Here is a 21,085-nt window from a genome sequence, read left to right as displayed (position 1 = left end):
CTACAAATAAAAATAAGATTAACAAGCGGCCAATTCAAACCGTTTGCTGGCAACAGAAGGAAGCAGCTTTAAAATCCAAGCCGCGTGCCGAGTGTCAGGCTTCACTCAGCTGAGCAGTCACTTCAGCTGCTTTATTTCTGTCTAAAGAAAGACTGAGACCAATCACACACTTGTTTCATCATAACAATGTATGCAGCCTCTTAGTAATTGCACACAAAGTACTGCCAGTCATATTTCTTGGCATTTGGGGACATGTTTCTACAGCTTCCTCCAGCAATGTTGGTCATGTTTGACAAACTGTAATTTATTTGTGGTCAAATTTGCACCAGGCCCAAACACATGATTGGAACTGGTGTATGGAGCCAAATCCAGGCCAATAGTTTCATCATTTGAAAAAAAAATTTAAACTGAAAGTCTTGAACTTTGAAAAATACAACAATGTATTCAAAAAAATATGTATTTTAATTTTTCACTTTCATACAGTATATATTTTGATATTTATATTTTTCAGTTGCATATTTTATATTTTCTGTTCCAGATCTTATTTTTTACAGTTTCAAATCTTATCTTTTCACTTTCAGATCGTATTTTTTCTCTTTCAGAATTTTGACCCTGATCTAGCGTGGGGGCGTGGCTTCAACTGAGAGGGGCGTGTAATCGTGAGTGACAGCATCACAAAGACTGCTGAGGACCTTCCTCAACAACGTTGCCTTCAGGTAACATGGGCACCACGAGAATTATGATTGAACACTTTCTATACACCATATTCACGTGATTGGAAGTAAAAACAAGTACCTTAAGTAATGACTAACTATGATTACTTTATTAAAAACGGTGAGTTTCTTTTGATTGACTGATTGATTAATTGACTAATAACATTACGCACTCCCCAACTGGGAGACTATAAATGACACTATAAAACAGTGCAATGGCACACACATGGACAAAGAGACACACCTAGCCTGTGTGTGTGTGTGTGTGTGTGTGTGTGTGTATGTGTATACTGAAGTGATACCCATACCAGAGACGAAGAAATGACAAAGCTAAATTCCTCTTCACATATTTTTATATCTCTAATTTAACTTCCAATACAATAACTTTATTTAAATATATATCTCTTAATATTTAAAATAATTTACTTGCGAGTCCTTTGTGATTGACTGTAGTGTCAGAACATGCCAATAATTCCATTTACCACAACATCGGTGAACGTGATCTTTTCTATAATCCAGGCAGGTAGACTGAGGAGGACGATGCAGATATCTGGGCGAGCTGAGAGTCGGAGGTCCGGGACGGACGCCGGCAGAGAGAACTTTCACTCCGGCTGTTCATGGAGCCGGAGGAGGAGGAGGAAATGGGTGGCAGGACAAAATCTGCATGCTTCAACACGTCCTCTTTCCTAGGTCTGGCCACCTTTCCTCTGGCCTTGAACTGGCCCTCTGGTCTAGCTGCGTCCTTCAGCGTTCTCTCTGCTCTTTCAAGCTCTGTGCTGCGTCTCTGCACCTGCTTGGAGGCTGCGTGGGGAGCGGCTAGAGCGGGACGGGCAGAGGACGAGGTGCTAAAGTCAGTCTGCTGTGATATAATTGTTGGACTGTTACTTAGCTTGTGCGCGAGGGCCGTGATTGGAGACAAGTGGTTGGAGGGTTTTGCGGAGGACATTAACGTCAGTGTAAGACGAGGTATTCTTCTGGGTTTACTTCTTGTAAGCTGCCTCTTGTGAGGTGATTGGTTGACTTTTGTCTTTGTTGATTTCTTCTTGCGGCTTTTAGGGTTTTGCTTTGAGACTTCAGTCGTCCTGTTGGTTTGCCCCTTGACCTTTTGCTTACTTCCTTTCAGCCCTCGCCTCTTCTTTCCACCCTTTTCTCCCTTATCTTCTTCCTTTCCCTCCTCTCCATCCTCGCCACATTCACCTCTCTCTTCTTCATGCTCTGAAGCTCCTACCGGATCTTCTCCATTCACAACCTCACTTCCCCTCTGCCTTTCTTGGCTCGAGGGGGATGAGGGTTTGCTTCCAGCAGACGTAACCCAATTCTTCCTGCTTTTTCCCCTTTTACCGGTTTTTGATTGTTCAGGAATTATTCCACCCAGGAGGCCCTTTGCTGCGGCCCTCGCCAGAACATCGTGGACCGTCTCTACCTTGGTGGGATCCGCCTGCAAAAGTGAGGGCAGCTTAAGATTTGATGCGAGGATGCAACACAATAAAACTACGGGTCTCTGGGGCTACATAGCACCAAGGAGATCTATACAGCAAAACACCACGCTGTAGAAATGAGCCATAAAGTTAACCTGCAGAGGAGGGAGAGGAGAGCAGAGTGTGGGGGATAATTTGAAAGGACACATGATAGTTCAGGCTGGTCTCACTCAGCATTCGCAGCTATACCTATGAAAAATAATGTGCCGCAATTCATAGATATCACACAAAATCATGTTATCCATTGAATTATGAACGACGAACTATAAAGACGTTCCCCGTGTGAAACATGAAGTTAATGTTGATTTAGTTATCACGTAACTTGCATACTTTAGTAACGGCACTCCCGTCATTATTTTAACCCAAACGACAATCTTTACTTAACCTAACTAAGTAGTTTTGTTGCCTGAACCTAAATAAGTATTTCACGATCTTTCCCTCAACCTAATTAAGTCGGTTTGTTGCCTAAACTTAACTGAGTTGTTTCCTGCGAGGACGGAAATTTATTTTGAAAAGAACGTATGCTTGTAACGAGCGACAATTGACATGTGTTGATAGTTACAGTCCGGGGCGTTTCTTGGATTCAAAGAAAGGGGGGGCTTAGCCCTAAGGGGAGAGGCAATTGTTTTGGGGGCCCATTTGGGGGCCCATTTGGGGGCCCATTTGGGGGCCCATTTGGGGGCCCATTTGGGGCGGCGGATAGCCATTGTTTCAGACAGTTCATAGATTGGTTCAATCAGAAAGAGTGTGATTTTGCTCTGTAGTTTTGCTTGCATTCAGTATATGATAAAACAAGAGACAGAATTTCAGGGTCATAGTGAAATTTGACAACACAAATATGAACTTTTCTCAAAGAGAGAAATCATTTTCCTGCTTGTAAAGGAAAGACGGATAAACTAGCTTTCATATCCGCGTCACTCCCAAATCCTCATTCTTAAAGGGACCGCACACAATGGATGGAGAAAGGACCTGACAGTGTCAACTTTTGAGTTGTTTACTTGTTTTATTATGAGCAGAAGGGAATAAGATTTTGATCAACATTTACATCTATTTTGTTGTCCGTGTAGTTTTTACATACCAGTGATATTTTATGCTCATTTGGACACTATCACTGAGATAAAGATGAACTAGTTCAGTGTCAAATATGCCATTAACTGATTATAAACAACAACATTCTATAGGGACTGATATTATTGTTTCGAAATACTAGAGAGATATATTAATGCAAAGAATAGAGAGATGTCGATAGTTATTTCATGTATTTCGAATTTGTTTACACTCTTGCTCACTGGAGACAGTTTCTAACAAAATAGCTAGCTATCTAGCTTAGTGTTAACATAGCCCACAACAATATTCACTTTCATTTGCCTCAAGTAAACCTAAATGTAAGCAGGTAACAATCGTTAACAACTACAGATTGCCACATTCCGTAAATACCTGTACTTACAATTTCACTCTGTGCATCATTTACTTTGAGCTGAACTCCTTGGCTATAATCCTGGCTGTCTTTGAGAGACTTTACTTGGCAGAGTGAGAAAGTCAGCTCAGCAGCCTTCCCAAGGTCCTAGTGCCCGGGGATTATATCATTAAGTATGATGATAGGTTATTGGATTGTAATTTGAGGGAAGAAACATACAAACCAGAACGCACACACATATGTAGCATGTTAGAGTTATAAATAACTTGTCCATGTGAGAAACAATATTTTAATGACATCACCAAAATAAAATTTTTAAAAAGTATATATATTTTTTTAAAGCCAATAATGCCAAATTATTTGGGGGGGCTGAAGAACTTTTTAGGGGGGCTTCAGCCGTCAAAGTAAGACGGTGAACATGATAAAGTTCTACCTGCTAAACATCAACATGTTAGCATGCCGACAATAAAGTTAACATTTAACATTCAAAGATAAGTGGCTTTTTGCTAATGGTTGCTAATTTGCACTAAACGGAAAGCTCAGCTGAGGAATTTGGGATTGTAATTAACTTTGGCTGTATTCGGACGTAAACCAAAGTATTGGATATATTAAGGTTTTGACTTGACCATGGCGCTGGATGAGCATCAAGGGAACCAACGTGATTACAGTCCAACCTGAGGGGAGCATGAATGTCTGTACCAAATATCATTGCAACCCATTCAATAGATGTCAAGACCTTTCCCTAAAATTAGTAAATGTTAACCTCGCGGCAGCGGTAGAGGAAAAAATAAGTCATGGCGTTAGTGTGGCTAAAAAAAAACAGTCAATAAGCTGACAAACCCGTGGTCATATTTATCAAAATACCCCTAACGTTTTTATGGTGGACCAATACGATGGACTGCCGTTTTACCATATATTTTATTCAGTGTCTTTCATTGTTCTTGCTTTGACAGCAGTATATGCTTTGAGTCATTTATAAGCCTCAAAACGGACAATTATGCTTCAAAATGAGAGTTGTAAGTAAAGCGGTAGTACACCGCTTTACTTACTTAGATGGAGACTTTGATGGCGGCCCGTCGGTTGTGTTTTACAGAAACCATTTGTCAGGTTTGTCTTGTTTTCCTGAGATTCTTGGACACATCTGTTATCTGATACCTCTTGTGTCTCCCTTTGATTTTTAAAAAAGAGATTGTTACCTTACCCCTCTCCCTCCCTCTGCCTCTCTATGGTGCCCTGTCGTCTATTCCAGATCCCTTTAAATCGACCTCTAGCACAGTTCAACTGGCGGAGTTGTTCGTCTGAGCAGCGGTGTGAAACACTCTGATGTCAATTTACTTTGACGTGGTGATCATTAGATTTGAAATGACTGCACTGCCACCGGACAGGTGAGCAAGACCTTGCCCCCCCCCCCCCCCCCTGTGTGTGTGTCTGCGTGTGTGTGTGTTAGTATTGGGAAAAAAAGAAACACACTCACACATACAGGCACAGTTCCCTTCCTGCACCATTTTTTTTAGCTGCAGGGGATCAAAGGAGCAGCATCTCATTTCCTCCTGTATGTACGTTTTATGAGTGGAGCGAGAGGAAGAAAGAGGGGGGGGGGGGACAAATAGACAGAGCAACGAGGTGATGCAACAAGACCGGAGGGCTGCAAGAACGATACAGATAAGAATTATCCATTCATCTTCGCTGTGAAGCGCTGAAATGTTTCAGCGGATGCATTTCATCTTTAACTTGTCTCTATTTTTGTATGGGGTGTTGGAATAATGCTGCAGTGTTTCAGGGAAAGATAGTCAATGTGTGTGTGTGTGTGTGTGTGTGTGTGTGCGCAGACAAGCAGAGCCGTCCGACCTCCCAGCAGACGGACAGTAAAAGAGTGCAGTCTCAGCACTACTGCAAGGTCTCGTCGCAAAGCAATCGCACACACACACACACACACACACACACACACACACACGCATCACAAAACCTCTGTTCCGCCTCAAACCTCCAAACCTTGCCCTCCACGTGTCCCTCACTTTTTTTTTCTCTCTCACCTGTCGGGACAGCCGCGCGACGAAGCAGCCGTTGGTGAACTGGGATGCTTCGAGCCGGAAGAACTTGGAGTCCGCCGTGTCCCCTGACTGGGAGTCTTCAGGGAAAATGGGGCCGTTCACCCTGAGAGAAAAAATGTAGCATTTTCAACTTGAATCCATCACTGCCACATTAATTCAGAGACATATTGCTTACAGAAATGGGAGTGTTGCACACAAGAATCGGCAGTTTCAGGAAATTATACAAAGGTTTCATAAATTATTTTGACAACCAAATACAAAAAAATGTATGTACAATTCTTGAAAAAGCTACAAATCAACAGTTGACACAGTGGGCACGACACATTCGTAACAGTATTTGGACAGCAGTTCCAGATGTATGTGGATCCTCAGGACAGGCATGTTTATGAGCCGCCGCACTGCCAGCTGTCACTGCCGGTGTCTGCATATTGTAATTACGTCTGGCGTCCTCAACATTGGATTTGTTGGCATACGCTGGTGAACAATTCTCAGAGGAGCAAACGCTGTTTAAAGATGGAGATGATGTGCTGATGTGACCTTCATTCACATTAAAAATTCTCAATGCAAAGCCACTTCTATTCTTCCGCAGCTGGATGGAAACAAAAATGTAAGTATTTAAAAAATTGAGGCCCAGAGCATTATTCTATATGCATTTTGTATGCTTAAACTTGTATTGTTTGAATAAACAGGCATAGTGAAGTTTTTTTTTATTTTTTACAATAAATTAATGTAACAACAGTCTGAAGCAGCATTGCCCTGCCCTCTGTGGTGACAGCTTCCAGTCTGTAACCACACCAACAGTGATGTCACGGTGTACTGACAAACCCTTACGTACACTTCTATTGCATCAAGGTGAGAATATTGTGGCCACCTGTAAAGGTTGCTCTTTAAAATGGCGATGACATATAATTCTGCATAAAAATAACAGTTTGGAGGCATACATAATGTTTGTTTTACTGCTAGGTCCTCCCTATCCCATTCTTTGAAAGATCCTTATTCAAGAATGAAGAAATACTCTTTTTTTGATGCAAAGCAACCTAGAGTACATGAGAGCAGTTTGCTGGCAGTTTAGAGTGTCCGGGATTAGTTGCTTCTTTGGCGTGAAGTAGCGCCAACAAGACATCTTTAGTGCTGTAAACACAGAGGTGAAGCGGCTGCTGGTCGTCTCGTTGCGCATTGGTGAGTTGATAAAAGAGCTTATGTGACCAAATGTAATGGCATTTTGATTGATGGTGAGAAATGAGTTGTGTGGAGCAGCAGGTGTGAAACAGACTCTGAAATCTTCTCCACCCCATCAGCCCGACTCTAGGATTAACCACTGTCCCCACGGCAACCGCAGCTGATCCTTTATACTGTCGTCAGCCCTGGTGCCTGTAACCTCTCACACTCACACACGTGCATGTACATACAGTATATAAAGTGGAGATGTGAGATATGCTGTCATATTTACACTAGTCAGACATTATCTACTCACTCACTCTCTCTCCTGCTGTCTGTAATTCTCAGAGATGAAGCTCCTCACTCTAACAACAAACACTGCTCCCTGTAGACCACACATACCAAAAACAATTCCTCATTCATTTATTCATTCATGTGCATTATAAATAATCTGTTCAATCCACTGTGCAATATTAACAACCATTCAGTCGGACTATATCATATTTTAGTTTTTGCTGTTTTTAAAGTTTTTGACTTATTTATTATACCACTACTGTGTGATTACGTATTTATTATGCTTGTTTTGATCTTGTTTCTCTACCTTGTTCGTTTGCACTATCCACTATGCTGCTGTAATCCTGCAAATTTATTTTATCTTATCTTATCTTAAACTCCTCACTATTAGTGCGTTCTGCAGTTAGATATGCAATACAGCATGATGTTCATTTAGTAAATGATGGTCCCTTTTAGAGTCAAATAGACCATAAAGCAGGGTATGCTTTAGGGCAGGCTTGCTGTGATTGACAGGTCTCTGCTGATACTAGAGCCATATACGGCGTCTCTACGTCACTCCTCCTCATTCCAAATACGGTCACTTCCATTCACTGGTTACAAAAACCCAAGATGGCGACGGCCAATTCGACAAACTCAAGGCTTCAAAACGGCAGACCAAAAACCAGTGAGTAACGCCACGATGACTACTTCCACTTCTTATGTACAGTCTATGATCGGCACGTTAGCATAGCGTGTTTTGTACTAATTAGCAAAAGCTAGCATGATAACACACTATGCGAACATTGTGAATACAACAACTTTAAACTAGCTATAAACCTTATACCACGCTTGACATCAGCATGTTAGCATTGCCATTGTGAGCATGTTAGCATGCTGACGTTAGCATTCATCACAGCCTCACAGAGCCTCTTTGGTTTGTTTGGATTAAAGACATGCAGGTGGGTTTTACAAGTGAACATCTTGTTGGATCTCAGTGAAAGTAATGTCCTTGATGGTTAAGCATGAATTCAATGATCTGACAGTATCTCAGGGACAGTCAGAGCACAGTCGGCTTCAAAGTGAATTTTATGCTAAAGCAGGTTAACTTAACTTTGAGCTGCCAATCACCTGTTGCTCTTTGGTCGGGTAGTGGAGGAAAAACAGTGTGTAAATGTCTTCAGCTTGGTGTTTCCTTTAAATGCACGTAGAACTACTTTTTCTAAAAGCAGTAGTTGTTTTATGTTTTCTTATTACGTTTGTGGTTTGAGCCTGTGTGCAAGTAATGAAAATAACATAATGAAATACTTAATAGACAGAGAACTAATACCTAAACAAAGAGAGAGAGAGCAGACATGTATGTGTGTGTGTGTGTGTGTGTGTGTGTGTGTTTACCTGAAGGGCAGCAGTTTGGGGTGAGTGTGTGCTTTCTCTAACACTCTTTTCACCAGCTGTTCATTTTCCTCGGGATATACTGAGCGCGTGCAGTAGACCACTGTCTGGACCTTTGGGACTGACAGAGAAGACAGCACAGTGTAGTAGTGGTGCGTATATGCGTGCTGTGTGTGGTCACCCCCCTTTTAATATGTACTCACAGGACAGAGCATGTGCCAGTAGTCGTGCCTGCTGGTTGGCCATTTTGTGTATTTTGCTCCGGGACACAGAATTGTGACACAGGTCCGGCAGTAGATCCCAGTCTGACAACAGGATGAAACTTACTCAGCATTCGTGTCATATATGGGAAATTAAATGGAAAGACACTGCCTCTGTCAGTATCTCTATACATCTCAGTTTCTACCGGTTGATTTCTACGTACCTCCGTGTTCGCTGTGGATGGTGGGCACGGGGTCATTGAGCGCGGAGGATGAGCACTGGGGCAGCACTATGATGACCTTTAAACGCTGGACGGCGGCATCCCACTCATCCAGACCGCAGAAGGCTTCTGACAGGACTTGCATGTCTACATGGGGCATGAATTTGCATCAGGAAAATCATGAATGGAAATTAAAATGGCAATATTCCATAAAGGCTCACAACAATGTCAATCCCACTTGCATAACAGGCCTACACTATTAATTTTTTTCTCTCTCTAAGGTGCTTTCATTGCTCACTTTTGATGTCCATTTGTGCAAGCAGTTCTTGCAGCTCCTCTAGCTGCGCGGGCGTGTGATCCGCGGCACACACCAGCGCTCGGCCGGAGCGGGCGGCGGCCGCCACAGACACGTGAGCCACGGTTACAGCCGAGAAGGACCCCGCCACCAGGACGTCGCCTTTGTCGAACAGCAAGGGGCGTAACGCGCTCACCGCCAGGCACAGGCTCCTGTCCTGCGGAAAAAAGAGACACGCGTATGGACACGTTCACGCACACGTGGAGGATCATCTTCCCTTTTTTTACAAAACTGTCCTCTTCGGTGTTACAGATCGCCGCGTTGCTAATCAGGATTAAAAGCAAATCGCCTTATTTCGGTTACACAGATTAGCAACTTTAAACTTTATGCCACAAAAAGGAAATCTGACTGCAAACTTCTAATCTGGCTTTCAGCAGTAAAATTAAGCTGTAGTCTATTTATGTGTCTAAGAAGAACAATAAGTCTACTGCTGGAGTGATTCATTACATTTCCTCCTAATTGGGCAACCAGTGAGTAGAATATTTTGGGGACTTTTTAATATTCTTAGCCCATAATTCTGCTTTTAATGAAGTGGACAGACAGAAACACGTGTTTGGTGCTCCATAAGTACAGAAACCAGAAGATTGGCATAATTTGTGACAAATGGTTGGTCAGCAAAAATAAGAACATTGTTTCATTTCTTTATTATTTTCTCTTCTTTGCTCACCTCTAATTTTAACTTCACGTAGATTTATAAACCAGCATTTGTACTCTTTCCACCAGTCATCTTGTACCCGTCTTCTAAAATGATCTACAAAAGTCTATTATTATTAAGCATATTTACACACTTCACTCGACACACGCGTCCATGTAGTACCTGTGTGTTGAGTGCATGTGTGCTTGTGAGGCTGCTGTGCTGCAGCAGAGCATTAAGCTGCCGAGAGAAGACGAGTGTGTCCGGACAGAGAGGGTCTCTGCAGAACGTCGCCTCTCTGAGGTCTGTCAACAGCTCCACTTCACGCAAGGCGGCGCCTTGCAGCGCTTCGCTCACTTCCTCAACACTACGGAGGAGAGGAGATGTTTTCTGTTCGATTGAACGCTTCATTTGAGGCAGTAACATAGTGGGGTTCTCCTGTTGCGGCAAAATAGTGTGACTCAAGGTTGTCTGGTGAACGGTTTTACCACAGGAACACATGCTGAACCTTTCTGTCTGAGATGCGCCCCGGTGAACTTCACTCACCATTAACCTCATCCTGCAATCCCCCCCTCCCCCAAACAGACCCTGTCACTATAAACACACAGTGTCACTTTATAAACGGGCACAGTGTTAAAGTTTAACACTTGTCTTTATACTGACATCACCTGCTCCCATAGATCTAACAACCCTTGCTGGTTTAGACCTGGCAGAAGTGTCTTTAACTTGCATTATCTCAGCAGCAGCAAGTCAGATTATATAAAAGTCTATGAGAAAATGACTCTTGCTTCTCACTTGATTTATTACCTCAGTAAACATTGTAAACACAAGTTTATGGTCTCAATCTCTAGTTCCAAGTCTTCTTCAATACAGCATGATGTTCATTTCGTAAATTATGGTCAATTTAGAGTCAAATAGACCATAAAGATGAGTATGCTTTAGGGCAGGCTTACTGTGATTGACAGGTTTCTACCAGAGCCGTATACGACGTCTCTACGTCACTCTTCCAGATTTCAAATATTATAACTTCTATTCATTGGTTGTAAAAAACAACAACATGGCAACGTAATCCGTGCGTACCTTGTCTCGAGAGTATTGACCCATGCATACAGTGGCAGACGTTTTGCTCTGTGCTGTTTGGTCCTGACAGGATCAGACAGAAAACAGGAGATGCTCTGCAGGTTCAGTTTCACTCTGCAGCGAGCAAGAGATGCTGCCAGCTTGGTTTTACACCTGTAATAAACACAGACAGACACACACACCATCATCGGAAACATACTTCAGGTCACATTTTCACGTCTCGTAACTTCAGTTTGTGCGATATCCAGAATTAACTACAGTAAAAACGAGAAGCAAAAACATGTTTCATCTCCTCCCGCACACACACACACCTCTGCAGACTGCCCTCCAGGTCCCTGACTTCCTGCAGAGGCTCCTCCCCTTCCTTCGTTGAATGCTCACGTGACAAAAAATGTCGGTCCTGGAAGTCAAACAGCATCACCATCGACAACGCCAACAAGTCGCCGCACTGTAAAACATGAGCGCTTTCTTCATAGTCATCGTCGTTGTTCATCATCATCATCATCATCATAATATAGACAAGAAAAATTCAATAGCAATAGACCTTGTTCCACGGACATTTTGAATCGTCAAAGAGAGAAGCACAGGTGAAACAAACTTTGTTAACGATGGCTCGGTTCCATCAGGTGTCCCAGCGAGTCACGACAGTGAGCCAGTATGCACAACCAGGACCCCGGAGCTAGCTCACCTACGTAAATACCATGCAGTAGATTTTCAATGTTATCAACTAGACCTGTACAAGCCAAAATGTCTGCTGTCGTGTAATCATTGTCACCACCACTTTCATCTTAATAATGCCTTAATATCTTTGGCCACTCAGAGGTAGCGCAAACAAACTGTCAACACAACATTAACATCTCTTAAACCCTGGGCCCCTGGCTCATCATCCAGGTGGCGACTTCCTGTTCTGCAGAGTGAAACCAATAAGGAAATGTCTTAAAACTTAAAAGCATTCTCTCTACTGACCAGCAGGGGGCGACTCCTCTAGTCTATGAGAAAAATGACTCTACTTCTCACTTGATTTATTACCTCAGTAAACACTGTAAACATGAGTTTATGGTCTCAATCTCTAGTTTCAAGTCTTCTTCAATACACCATGATGTTCATTTAGTAAATTATGGTCCATTAGAGTCAAATAGACCATAAAGCAGGGTATGCTTTAGGGCGGGCTTACTGTGATTGACAGGTCGCTGCCACTACCAGAGTCGTATATGGAGTCTCTACGTCATTCGTCCGCATTCCAAATATGGCAACTTCTGTTCATTGGCTGCGAAAACACAACATGGCGACGGCCATAATCCAAGATGGCGAAGACTAAATCGCCAAACTCAAGGCTTCAAAACAACAGTCCACAAACCAATGGGTGATTCATATGTCCACTTCGTATATACAGTTTCTGTTCACTGGGAGTTCATTATTCACTTTTATTAATCTCTGTTTTTGGTCTCCTCCCTACTCCCGAGGGACAAATCTGGCTCAAAACAGCTAAATCCTCCACTATGTTCACTGGCTAACTGCGTCTGTCTGCAGTTTGGTGCTGAGGGTGTACACTGTTTTTTTTGCTAAATGTGTGGGTTTGTCACTACAAGTGACCTCTTTTCACTTTAGCTTACATGTACTCATGTGATCCATTTTGAATATATAAACGTATATAAAGTAAAACTGCCTAAAGGGAAGTAGATATTTTCTCACACTTCCCTTTCTTTCTTTTATAGCCACTAACACACCATCCTTTCCCTCAACTTCTTTTCTCTAGGTGTGTGTGTGTGTGTGTGTGTGTGTATGTGTGTGTGTGTGTGTGTGGGGGGGTAGAATATGTACAGTAGGCTATATTGTAGCAAAGAGGTGTGTGGAATCACAAAGAGCTGCGTGACCGGTTTTATAGTCACACTTTCAGCCTAATGATCTGTCAGCCTGTTCTGTATGTTTCACCCATCCCTCAATAAAATCATCCTTTCCACACACACACACACACACACACACACACACACACACACACACACACACACAGGCTAGGTGTGTCTCTTTGTCCATGTGTGTGCCATCGCACTGTGTTTTATAGTGTCATTTATAGTCTCCCAGTTGGGGAGTGCGTCTGCCTTCTCTCCTGTGTGCATCATTTGCCATCTATAACCAGCCAGACTACGTACAGATCTGAATACAAATGGCCTTTAACTGCATCCCCATCGCCCTCACTCATTTTACTTCACACTGACGAAGCGCATCTTTACGGACAGAGAAAATATGGCTGCTTTATTAGAAGACAGATAACTCACAGACAGTTTAACAAGTGCTGAAGTGCTTTTTAGTTTTAGTTAGAGGCGACTGTTCGTTCTCAGCGACATTGGCGGCTCCTGAAGAGGTTAGTGTAGATACCATCAGTCATATCAGAACTGAGAGGTATTTCTTCACTTAAAAAAAAAGTAAAGAACAACACTGAAGGCTTTTCACAATGGAAAAGATGTTTTTTGCTCTTCTCCTGGTTCACTTCGATAAGAGTCTGATTGACAGATGGTTCATCCAATCACCTGCCATGTGTTTTTTTTGGAAAGTGCCTGCCCTTTTCCAAACGGTTCCCTATGACGGCATCAAACCATCTGGCGGGTCAGGTTAGAGTTTGAGATCACTCGTGTCAAATCTGGTGGGACTCACAATGTGCTGGGAAATGTGGAAGCAGCTGTCGGCAATCATGTCCTCCAATAAATCTTGGTCTAAGAGGAAAACAATGTTGTTAACGGACAAAAAAATTATCAGAACATCAGTAAAATGCATTTAAGACAGTTAACATGGAGACCATTTCTTAAGACTGTCAAGTAGCAAGGGCATTGTTTCTGTAAAGAGATGTCACTGCAATTTCTTTTAATCATGGTATTATTAATTGACTGTTTTTGGCCACTTGGGGGCAGCAGAAGACACAAGACTGACATAATATCGTCTCATAAAGTTGTTATGTCAAATATGTTCGCAAGCAGTTGCCTACTTGCACATTCAGCAGCAACATTGTCTTTAATTTAGAGTGGAGTTTCTGGTCACCTGACGAAAGTTGGCAAATATTCACTCTCCTTTTTGCACTGGTTTGGTCTCTTTCGCTGCTAAATGCTCCACTATGTTCACCAGCTGGTCAGTTACTCTGTTTGTGGACCACTTGCTGCTGGGCTAGAAGTGTACAGTGTGTTTATTGGAGGGTTTTTTTTGGGGGGGGGGGGGGATGACGTTGATGAGAGCGGAGAGTGAACCATAACAGTAAAGTCAAGGGTAAAATAAAAAAAACGATTTAAAAGAAGTCAAAATGTTCTGTAAAGCTGAAGGTAACTGCAGCGTTAGGTGATATGTCTCTGTGGGTTCAACACTACACCTGAACCCTTTCACGTTATGTGTATGGGACCCAGTGATAATAGGAAAATATTCATCAGTGCAGCTTTAAATGTCATTTTATAACTGCTTTTTGCAACACGGAACCACAAGTCCATTCAAATCCATTGTGCTGAGTGCAATATATCCAAACCTGGGCAAATCAAAATTTTAAACTATATGCAGATACCAGCCCCTACTACACGTGCAATCAAATACTGTGTGCTTGCTGTACGAGTGCGTACATGTACATTTGTGTGTGTGTGTTTCCATGCCATGCACCCTCTTATCACCTCCCATACAGACATCTGCTGTACCTCCAGCTCAAGTAATTTGCAGTCCCACGGAGGAATTAAATATACGACTATATACTATTTAATCTACAGTCCGCAGTTGAAGCCGCTATTCAAAAGTGAATATTGGGGTTGACACATGCTGGAGCTCCACCGCCATTCATTATAGAGATAAGGCCTCCGGTACAGGAGGTGGGTAAGGTTTCGCAGGGAAAGCGGGAGAATAGATCAAATTAATTTCTCCTCCGACTTTATGTTTAACCATCAGTCCGGCCTCTCGGCGTGCGTGGTTCTACGTAAACCTCAAAGCTGGTGACTTCTGTGATAAATACATTTGAGTGTGTTGAAGGCGAGTTGGTAGGCCTGTCTCTGGGCGGTTTTGGCTCCACTCTCTGGTAGCGGCGTGTCCGTCCTTCTCCCATAATGCAGGAGTTGTTGCGCGACCGGCTTCTCCATGCGCAGCCGCCGGAAGATGGCTGCTGCTTGCAGGTAGGCCTGATCTGACGGAGGAGAGGCTGCAGAGAGAGGGGAGGAAGTGCACTGAGACGTTAAAGCAGATCGTTGCCACGAGAGGAGGGAAGAGACATCAGAGGAGGAAGTGGAAGGCGCATGCCTTAGAGGTAATACTGTTTATTGACGCTGTAGGTGCTCCATCCAAAACAGTAAAAGGATTCGATGTTCAGGATAAAGTTTCAAAATTGGGGCGGCCGCTTTGTTTAGTTTTTTCTGCTTCAACTGGTGCGTTCAGCTCAGCTATAGTTGACTGCAACCTGAGGCCACACAGGTGTATTTGAGAGCCTTGTCTTTCCTTTCAAAATAAAAGCCATCTCCCCTTTGTGTTGAACTGCTGCTGTCATCATCACACATGTTTGATCCGTGTGCGACCACACTTCTCTTACTTGATGAATATCTCAATGTTGAGAGAAACCTTTCAACATTTTTTCTTTCAACAGAAAATGTAGATTGAAAACTTTTGAATATGATTAAATGTCTTCAGTGTTCAGAATCGTCTCTTACCTGGTGACTGTAATGACGAATGGAGACTAGGAAGAGGAAGTAGAAATGGGAGGGGCTCCTTGTGGTCTTGATGTGGGATGAAGATCTCAGAGCGCGTGTTCACATCCTCGTTGGAGCCCACTGTGTGAGAGGGGGAGACAGCTCATCTTACACACACACACACACACACACACACACACACACACACAACAAAGAGCAGCATATAAAGACCTCACCTATGTCTCTTTCGGTTCCTGCCACCTTGCATCCAAACAGACACAAACTCTGTTTGCTTACAGAGCTGAATCTGAGCCGAGCAAATGTAAATAAGACGCGTAGCGTTGCTCGTGGCTGACATGCGATCCGACTTCCAGTTTTCTGTGAATGTGAGACTGTGCGGCTGCAAAGGACGCCGCGGGTAATTGGGCTCCTACTGGTGCAATTAGGCCGACGGGCCAGATCCCTCGGCATGAATAAATAATGTCTCGCTGCCCGACCCTGGACAAAAGGTCCACCTCTCACTGACCTGCTTCACTCATTGGTGTGCAACACACACGCACACACACACACACACACACACACACACACACACACACAGATATGAAGTACCATCTGTGTGTGCTGGTCTGGACAGTTTTTAGCTAATATTCCAATAAAAATCACTTGAAATACTGATATAAATGATCATGAAATGTTTTCAGTTGATTTATTGTTGTTAAACAAAAGTTTAACTTCTTACTTTTCTAACTGAATATCGTTTTAATTATAAACTCTAGCTTTGTCTTTGCCAGAGTCGGTAAAAGGATGCTAAAGCCGGTGAATTAGCCGCGTGCCGTCCTCTTCCTGGTTCGGACTAACTTAACTTATTCCAGGGTCGCCAAAATTACCATCAATGCTGTCAACACATCCCGGACCGTAATTCAAAATACACTCATATGCTGACTCATATTAGCAGTACTGTGAAAATACAGAGACACTTTTCAGAGTAAAAGATCATCATCCGAGAGTCGCCCAAGTGCAACTCAAGTATCCTCATTGCTTTCTCTCATCAGTCACTTTCCTAGAGTAATTAGAGATGTAAACGACCATATATATTCATGTTTTGACACTTAGATTCTTTAATATGTATAAATTAATATTACTTACACTTTGATGGCGATCGCAGAAGAAAATGACTGCAAAAGGGGCCAAATCAAATCGTTAAACCTCTACACTACTGTTTATTTAGTTGATTTAATATTATTCTGTTCTATTCACTGTGTATATAGTGTTCATTTTTTATATAACATCTTTACTATATTATAACTGTATATATTGTGACGTGTATTTTTCTTGTATTTTTCTTTTTCTTTTTATATAATATTAAGATTTTTTACCTGTGACCTATTGCTGCTCTGTAACCTATTGCTGCTTGTAACAAAATAATTTCCCCTCGCGGGATCAATAAAGTTAGTATCTATCTATCTATCTATCTATCTATCTATCTATCTAAAAGACCTGAAAGTGCCTCTCACCCGATACGTCCGAACCAGACCAATAGCGGCTAGCGCAGTCTGAACCAGAACACGTTAACAGTATACAAGTCTGCAGCATGTGGTTTCGAACCTCAAACCTGTGACGTCCTTTGACTCGACAATAAGAATTGGCGCATGAGGATTAACATCCAGAAGTTGCAGGGACCACTGGCTTCTAATTAAAGTGGATGATGGAGAGAAACACAGGCGGAGTGTGTAATCAGCTTTCACAGCACTCATCAATGTTCAAGCACAAAATTGGAATTGACCAGAAATGTGCAGCGTGTCCAATAAGGCCGGTGCAAATGGAACGAATTAATGAATATCAAACGGCAGTGATTTAATGACTGTGGAGGCGGTTTCCTCCCCTCCGCGAGAGGAACTCTTAAGTCCACTTTAGAGGAGCAGAGCTGGAAGAAAGGACTACAGCAGCTTAGCAGTAATCTGCATGGGAGATGATGGGCTGTTTAAAATTGCATGGCAGGTCCTTTACCTTTGTCGTTGAGAATCCTCCTCACGGGAGCGATGCAGCTCATCTTCTATAAAAAAAACAAAAACGCAGCCCGAGCAAATATCCAAGGCCGGCTGTCAAACCGCAAACTGGTAATTTTCTGCTCCAGGTTTAGGTATCAAGCAGAGCCCCAATGAGTGAGATCACTTCACACACTCACAGCCTCTTTGTCATGCCTGGTTTTGTCCTGTCCTGAGTTTGAAGTACCATGGCAACAATATGATAATGAGCCTTTCATCTCTGTGACTGATGTACCGTAAAATACTTGATACACTCCGTTTAGGACAACTATTAATAGTTACAGACATGTGTTATCACTGTAAGATCTCTTCTTAACTGTATACAGCAGACGTCTGACCAGCTGGACATGTACTGCAGTCGTGTCATGTAGAGCTCAAGGATATGGTGGGTTAATTGGTTAGAAAATGAAAATAAAAACTAACCACAGGCCATTGGAGCTGTTCCTGAACATCATAGTAGCTCTTTTCATAAAATAGTCTAAAATAAAAAAAAGTGTTGTTGTGCATCCTGTTTCATCAAAATGACGATGAAGCGAAAAAATAAAAGACAATATCAGCTATTATTTGTGATGTCTTTCTCTATATCGGCTGTTCTCAACCACTGTATCGGGCCGAGGAGGTACTGCCAAATTGTTACATTTGGATTAAAAAAATAAATTTGTCTTCATTATTTATAAAGCTAGTTATTTTTATATCTAAATAGGCTTAAGAAACACACCATTATAAAACATCAAATCAAAATGCATAATTTTAATGAGATCAGGTAGAGAAAACGTGTTTTTTTTGTTGCCACTGTTAGCTAGCTAACGTCCCCTCGGATGCAGTGACACTAAATGGATCGCTTTTGTTTTTAATGAAAAAGTGATGTGGGCATTAAAAGCTCCAAGCGGTGAGGAAATATATATATATTTATCATGACAGCTGACAGAGGCATAACACATATTCACAGCTTCGCTTATCAGATTTTTTTCCCCTAATTTATTTAGGAAAGTGGTCCCCGGATTTTTTTCTTAACAATCAGAAGTGGGCCTTCAATTACTAAAGAGTGAGAACCCTTGCTCGATATTGGTTCACTTTTCTCTTTTCTCTAAATAAAGTTATATATATATATATATATATATATATATATATATATATATATATATATACATATACACACACACATATATAAATACATTACCATTGAATGTTATTTTTCATTAGATAAAATTACAGCTTCTTTTTTTTTTTTTACTAAAAATTATTTAAAAAAAATGTCTGCCATGCAGTGTTTGTGAACCAGGTTGAACACTGACAAGTCAAAGAGCTTTTTCTATCTTTGGTAAAAGAGCTGCTAATAGTCACAAAAAGTTGCAGCTCAGGGGGCAATTTCCTTTAAACCGATATCATCAATCAAAATTATGTGATGTCTGTATCAAACCAACAGGGGGAGACGCGTCACTGAGTTACGGTGCAGCCTCGTTGCTGCGGTCCTGTGGCCCATTTCAAAGCCACTTTCTGTAAATATGAATCTGACTCTTCATGTCAGTCTTTCTGCTCAGTGACGTGCGGTGAGGTTCGTGGCTGGTGAGGCACTGACACTTATATATATATACACAAATATATGAACCCAATAGAGTAGCTTAAATCACCATTCAATTGGCAGCTTGCACATTGACTACTTGTTGTTTTTCATATTTCATATCAGCATTCTTTACACACACATAGGTAAGGTACATATTTGATTCCACCGGGAGCGTTTCAGAAGCGGAGCGCTCGCAGACGCCACCCGCGAAAATCTTGAGATTCCGCGATAATCTGTGTAACAACCCCGGATGTATAAAGAGAACAACAAACACATAAAAGGTTATTTTACCTGTTCGACGTTGAATTGCTGTTGATTTGTTCATATTTCCTTGTTTTTTGAGACATTTTTAAGCTTGGATATAGAATCTTAAATTTGTTTTGGTCAAAGCAAAATATAAGAAGAAGAAGAGAAGTGTAGAAGAAGAGCAATGACAGAACAAGCATAAACACGACTCGTGGGCTCTCGCTCGCCCTCTTCTTTGAGGCAGAGTAGTGTTTGCCCCTCTGTGCTTTTTCACTGCGGTTTAATGTCAGATCAGCAACATTAAATATGTTCTACACAGACGTGAAATACAGTACCTATTCTCTGTAAAGAAAGGACATATAATAAAAGTGTCTACAAATATTGCAGTGGTGACAAACAATGAGAAAGCAAAAGGCACGCGCTCAACCCACTTAGTGAGGGATTGCGCAATCTGAGGTGAGGAACAGCTCGTCGCTGCCTCGCCTCACATGTCTCCTCTGTTTGAACAGGACATGCACTAATTCAGCGATTTTGATTATAAAAATGCTTGAAATGATTGGAATCATACATAAATTACATTTATAGCACAGAACAGTAGAGAAATATTAATATTTATTTTATTTTAGCATTATTCGTTTTTTACTTTTCATGATGACAGGTGAGGCAGAGCCTCACCTGTCATCCCCTGACCGCACGTCCCTGTTTCTGCTGCATGGACGGGGCGCAGACTAAACTCAGCAGATGTACCCAGTCATCAAATCAGTAGCGATGGACCGTGACGGATCAACACAAAAGTTGGTTCTGGTAGTGTACTAGTGCTTGGTAAGCTTCAGAAAAAGCAGGGGGGGGGGGGGGGGGGGGGGGGGGGGGGGGCGTCGTCAGTGTGTGGAAAAACCTCAGTGAGCTTTTCTTTTTGGGTGGGGGCCCAAATGAGCCTCACTCCTCTGCGGGGCAGAGTACAGCTGGAGAGATTATCCCATCCAACACGCGTCATCAATGTCGCCTCACAACAGGCCTCTGGTTGCTCCGTACGTGTTGTGTGTGTGTGTGTGTGTGTGTGTGTGTGTGTGTGTGTGTGTGTGTGTGTGTGTGTGTATGTGTGTGTGTAACGGCGTACTCAATAATCGGCCTGGTTGGAGACGGCGGGTCGTGCGGCCATAAGCCGACCTGGAATTTGACTCAATAAAGGTCTTAGTCTTTACGGGAAGCTGTACGGCACTGGAAGGAGTTTCTTCTCTCTCTTTAATCAAATTTGCCTTCTCACACTCACACCGTCCAACCTCTCACACCAATTCCGTTCGAACACATTCGGCTTTCACACTTTTCTTTAATGTGTGTGAATGTGTGTTGTCTACTTGAGTGACCTTGAGTTGATCTACTGCAACAAAAAAAAAGGGGGCCTGGTATCCGGCACTATGTGGCATGACACCCATTGATTGTTGAATGTTTCATTAGAGCTTCCACTCCTTTGGGAAGGTTTTTCCACAAGATTTTGGAAGCTGGCTGCAGAGATCTGCTCCCATTCGGGCCACAAGAGCAGCAGTGACGTTGGGCGATGACGGCTGGCTCGAAGTTGCCACAAAGTTGGAAACACAGTATTGTCTAAAACATTGTGACCTGC

General features: G+C 42.4%; 1 protein-coding gene across 1 annotated transcript; it reads right to left on the bottom strand.

Annotated features, from left to right (window-relative positions):
* Positions 1–1,081: 1,081 nt before the first annotated feature.
* LOC137884992 (putative methyltransferase NSUN7) lies at positions 1,082–17,703 on the bottom strand. The gene is made up of 13 exons (XM_068727112.1): positions 17,617–17,703; positions 15,631–15,750; positions 14,946–15,128; positions 13,622–13,680; positions 11,281–11,417; positions 10,970–11,122; positions 10,073–10,256; positions 9,199–9,412; positions 8,904–9,047; positions 8,683–8,784; positions 8,483–8,600; positions 5,642–5,762; positions 1,082–2,151 (listed from the first exon to the last, which is right to left on the bottom strand). Exons 1-13 carry the CDS (start codon positions 17,657–17,659, stop codon positions 1,222–1,224), a joined length of 2,508 nt encoding a protein of 835 aa, XP_068583213.1. The 5' UTR covers positions 17,660–17,703; the 3' UTR covers positions 1,082–1,221.
* Between the last annotated feature and the right edge of the window lie 3,382 nt (positions 17,704–21,085).

This window comes from Cebidichthys violaceus, unplaced genomic scaffold (assembly GCF_023349555.1).
Source record: "Cebidichthys violaceus isolate CVI_PGR_0920_01 unplaced genomic scaffold, fCebVio1.0.p SCAF_4, whole genome shotgun sequence".
NCBI classification, from domain to species: Eukaryota; Metazoa; Chordata; class Actinopteri; order Perciformes; family Stichaeidae; genus Cebidichthys; species Cebidichthys violaceus.
The sequence above is the reverse complement of the archived record's forward strand: the minus strand, read 5'-3'. Positions and strand labels throughout refer to the sequence as shown.